The sequence below is a fragment of the Oncorhynchus mykiss genome, chromosome 6 (assembly GCF_013265735.2).
Source record: "Oncorhynchus mykiss isolate Arlee chromosome 6, USDA_OmykA_1.1, whole genome shotgun sequence".
In the NCBI taxonomy this organism is placed as follows: Eukaryota; Metazoa; Chordata; class Actinopteri; order Salmoniformes; family Salmonidae; genus Oncorhynchus; species Oncorhynchus mykiss.
Window position 1 is genome coordinate 27816555 of NC_048570.1, and position 4375 is coordinate 27820929.

General features: G+C 38.1%; 1 protein-coding gene across 1 annotated transcript; it reads right to left on the reverse strand.

The window, feature by feature from the left end:
- Positions 1-1021: 1021 nt before the first annotated feature.
- LOC118965072 (NFU1 iron-sulfur cluster scaffold homolog, mitochondrial-like) lies at positions 1022-3648 on the reverse strand. The gene is made up of 3 exons (XM_036981825.1): positions 3282-3648; positions 2992-3166; positions 1022-2170 (listed from the first exon to the last, which is right to left on the reverse strand). The coding sequence occupies exons 1-3, from the start codon at positions 3311-3313 to the stop codon at positions 2135-2137; spliced, it is 243 nt and encodes an 80-aa protein (XP_036837720.1). The 5' UTR covers positions 3314-3648; the 3' UTR covers positions 1022-2134.
- Between the last annotated feature and the right edge of the window lie 727 nt (positions 3649-4375).

The following is a 4375-nucleotide window of genomic DNA, read 5'->3' on the forward strand; positions in this document are numbered from 1 at the left end:
TGGAAAAAAGTTTGGATGTTGCCAGACACATACCTACTTGTTAACGAAATTAAGGAAGTTTCCGTTAAAATTATTCATAAATATTATCCTGCCAACCACCATATGAAGAAGTTTAAGGAAAACATCAACTCAAATTGTACCTTTTGTAATGTCCACCCAGAAACAGTGTTGCATTTTTTTTGGCATTGTATTCATGTAAGAAAACTGTGGCAAGACATCAGTAGATTTATAATTGAACACTTTTATGAAGGTCTTACACTATTGTGGAGAGATGTTCTGCTTGGATTCTTTACCTACGATAGAAATAAGCTGAAACATTTTTATGTAATTCATTTCATTATTCTTTTGGCCAAATTCCATATTCACAAATGTAAATTTACAAACAAAAAAACACTTTCGTACCCTACAAAAATAAATGTAACTGTATTTTAAGACAATTAAATACTCTACTAACAAAAAAGCTGTTAGAATTGTAAGTGTATGCATGTCCCTTAAGGTCTTTGTGTAATGTGATATTGTACCCCCTAGGTCAATTGTCCATTAATCTATATATACCTGTGTTCGCTCATGTACTCTCTGTATTGATTTGTTGTTAATAATTTAAAAAAATAAATACAAAAAAAAGGAGATGGAAAGTAAATTTGTGAAGTGTCAACCAACCAACCAATATTTATTGGTGGCTATATTATCGTAAAAAAAATCATGAAAACTAACATTTGCTGTTTTGGTCTTAATATAAGGTTTAGGTTAGGCATAAGATTAGCAGTTTGTTAAGGTTAGTTTTAAAATCACATAAAAAACAACAACATTGAAATAGGTGGGGTTTATGTCTGTGGTTACTAGTACTAACTGTATTTATTCAAAATAACCATAGTTATTCCCAGTTTAGTTTGATAAAATGTTTGTCACCATATTCGTTTGTTACTTTAGATCCACCTCATTTTAACAGACCGTGGACTGGACAGAGATGTGTTAGTGGATGATAAATTCCCAACAAAAATGTATAATTTATAGAGGTGTTTTTAATTGCTTATTATACATTCACATAATAATAACAGACTTAAAAACCAACGCAAACTCAAGCTTTCCTCCAGACCATACTCCATCTGTGCACCATTTCCCCTGTCAGGTTGACAGATTATTTGGTTGGCAATTTCAAATCATATCAAACTGTCACATGCGCCGAATATAACGTGTAGACCTTACTTTAAATGCTTTCTTACAAGCTCTGAACCAACAGTGCAGTTCAAGAAAGAACTACATTCAATGCATTAAAGAAAATCATTTCATACTTAATTCAATGCATTTTATTTATTTACATTATACAGTGTGCACATTTGTGTTGTATATAGATGGAGTTGTGCTTTTTTTAAAGGCTCAGTGCAGTCCAAATGTATATATTGAACAACAGCTGATGAACCAAACACTGTAAAGGAGTGAAACAATTTATCAGTGTTATTTCCTGATAGCTGCTGGTTGAAAATACAATCTACACAGGACCTTCTAAACAGCAGGTTTGCATGTGTGGGAGTTTCGGATTTCCATGGTGACATCACCATGCGGTAAATGAATAGACCAATAAAGAGCTTCAAACCTCTCTGACAATGACAGCTAGTTCTCCATTCTCGCCTTTGCAAAATCCTTACTTGATGTCGTTTTTTGCTAAAAAGCTATTTTGCCCATTTGAATGGAAATCTTTTACAGTAAGGTACTTAATTGTTACCCAGAAATGAGGTGATAATCATATACAAACGGCTGCATTGGGCCTGTAATAACCAATACTTACTGAGTTATACGGTGTGACAATACTAGAAACTGTAATAAATGAATCGTCAGACAAGCTGAAATCCTTCACCTTAGAAGCCTTTCAAAGCAAGCAGCAGGACAAAGACAGTACATCTTACCCACTGAAACACATAGCCAGAATGACTTAACAGCTGACAATCTCTGAGAATTGCTATGAAGTTCAATGAGAAATCTCTCCAAATAACCCTGCAGTTCTTCTTTTACCACTGCTGTGCTTTAGACAGGACTCTACGATGCTCATTAATCCACTATAGGATGGAGTCAGGAGTGGGTGCTGGAGGGGAGAGGGTAAGAAGAATGTCTGTAGAGTCAGTCGATTCCATTGGACTCAGCCTTGGACAACTTCCTCTTGCTCATCCTTCACCTGGGAAAGAACATGAAATGTTAGGTTAGTCTTGTGAAAATAACATGAAATGTTAGGTTAGTCTTGTGGAAAGAACATGAAATGTTAGGTTAGTCTTGTGAAAAGAACATGAAATGTTAGGTTAGTCTTGTGAAAAGAACATGGAATGTTAGGTTAGTCTTGTGAAAAGAACATGGAATGTTAGGTTAGTCTTGTGAAAAGAACATGGAATGTTAGGTTAGTCTTGTGAAAAGAACATGGAATGTTAGGTTAGTCTTGTGAAAAGAACATGGAATGTTAGGTTAGTCTTGTGAAAAGAACATGAAATGTTAGGTTAGTCTTGTGAAAAGAACATGAAATGTTAGGTTAGTCTTGTGAAAAGAACATGAAATGTTAGGTTAGTCTTGTGAAAAGAACATGGAATGTTAGGTTAGTCTTGTGAAAAGAACATGGAATGTTAGGTTAGTCTTGTGAAAAGAACATGAAATGTTAGGTTAGTCTTGTGAAAAGAACATGAAATGTTAGGTTAGTCTTGTGAAAAGAACATGGAATGTTAGGTTAGTCTTGTGAAAAGAACATGGAATGTTAGGTTAGTCTTGTGAAAAGAACATGAAATGTTAGGTTAGTCTTGTGAAAAGAACATGAAATGTTAGGTTAGTCTTGTGGAAAGAACATGAAATGTTAGGTTAGTCTTGTGAAAAGAACATGAAATGTTAGGTTAGTCTTGTGAAAAGAACATGAAATGTTAGGTTAGTCTTGTGAAAAGAACATGGAATGTTAGGTTAGACTTGTGAAATCGAGAACTGGACCGACAGGCAAGTTATTTTGTACAGGCTACAAACCTGCTCTACCCCTTCCACTTCAGGGACATAGAACTGCAACATATTCTGGATGCCACTCTTCAGTGTAACCATGGAGCTGGGGCAACTGGTGCAGGAGCCCTGCAGCTTCAGCTTCACAATGCCATCCTCAAAGCCGCAATACAGGACATCTCCACCATCCTCCTGCACTGTGGGCCTGGGGGAAGCCACATGAGTTAAGACTGATACATACCGATACTGCAATGAGCAAAGAGACACTTCTGAGAACAAGGAGATGTCAGAAAAAGGCAAAATAGAACAACTAATAATACCTGATTCGGGTATCCAGAAGCTCTTTGATCATAGTAATCACCTCATGATCATCATCTGAGGGTGCTGTGAAGACAAAGGGAACAGTTCATGCAAACATATACTTACAGAACAGACAGTGCCTTCGGAAAGTATTCTGCCCACTTCAAATTCTCCACGTTTTGTTACAGCCTTATTCTAAAATGAATTTGTTTTTTTGACCTCATCTATCTACACACAATACCCGATAATGACAAACTAAAAACAGGTTAAGAAATGTTATCGAATTTATAAAATATACATCACATTTACATTAGTAATCAGACCCTTTACTCAGTTTTTTGTTGAAGCACCTTAGGCAGTGATTACAGCCTAGAGTCTTCTTGGGTATGACACTACAAGCTTGGCACACCTGTATTTGGGGACTTCCTCACATTCTTCTCTGCAGATCTTCTCAAGCTCTGTCAGGTTGGATGGGAAGCGTCACTGTGCAGCCATTTTCAGGTATCTCCAGAGATGTTCGATCAGGTTCAAATCCAGGCTCTGGCTGGGCCACTCAAGGACATTCAGAGACTGGTCCCGAAGCCACTCCCGCATTGTATTTGCTGTATCCTTAGGGTTGTTGTCCTGTTGGAAGATGAACCATCGCCCCAGGCTTAGGTCCTGAGTGCCCTGGAGCAAGGTTTCATCAAGGATCTCTGTACTTTGCTCCACTGATCTTTGCCTCAATCCTGACTAGTCTCCCAGTCCCTGCCACTGAAAAAACATACCTACAGCATGATTCTGCCACCTCCATGTTTCACCGTAGGGATGGTGCCAGGATTCCTCCAGACGTGAGGCTTCGCATTCAGGCCAAAGAGTTGAATCATGGTTTCATCAGACCAGAGAATCCTGTTTCTCATGGTCTGAGTGTTTGGGTGCCTTTAGGCAAACTGCAAGCAGGCAGTCATGTGCCTTTACTGAGGAGTGGCTTCCATCTAGCCACACCCATAAAGGCCTGATTGGTGGAGTGCTGCAGAGAAGGTTGTCCTTCAGGAAGGTTCCTTGGTTTTTGCTCTGACATGCACCAACTGTGGGACCATCTATAGACAGGTGTGCACCTTTCCAAATCAATGGA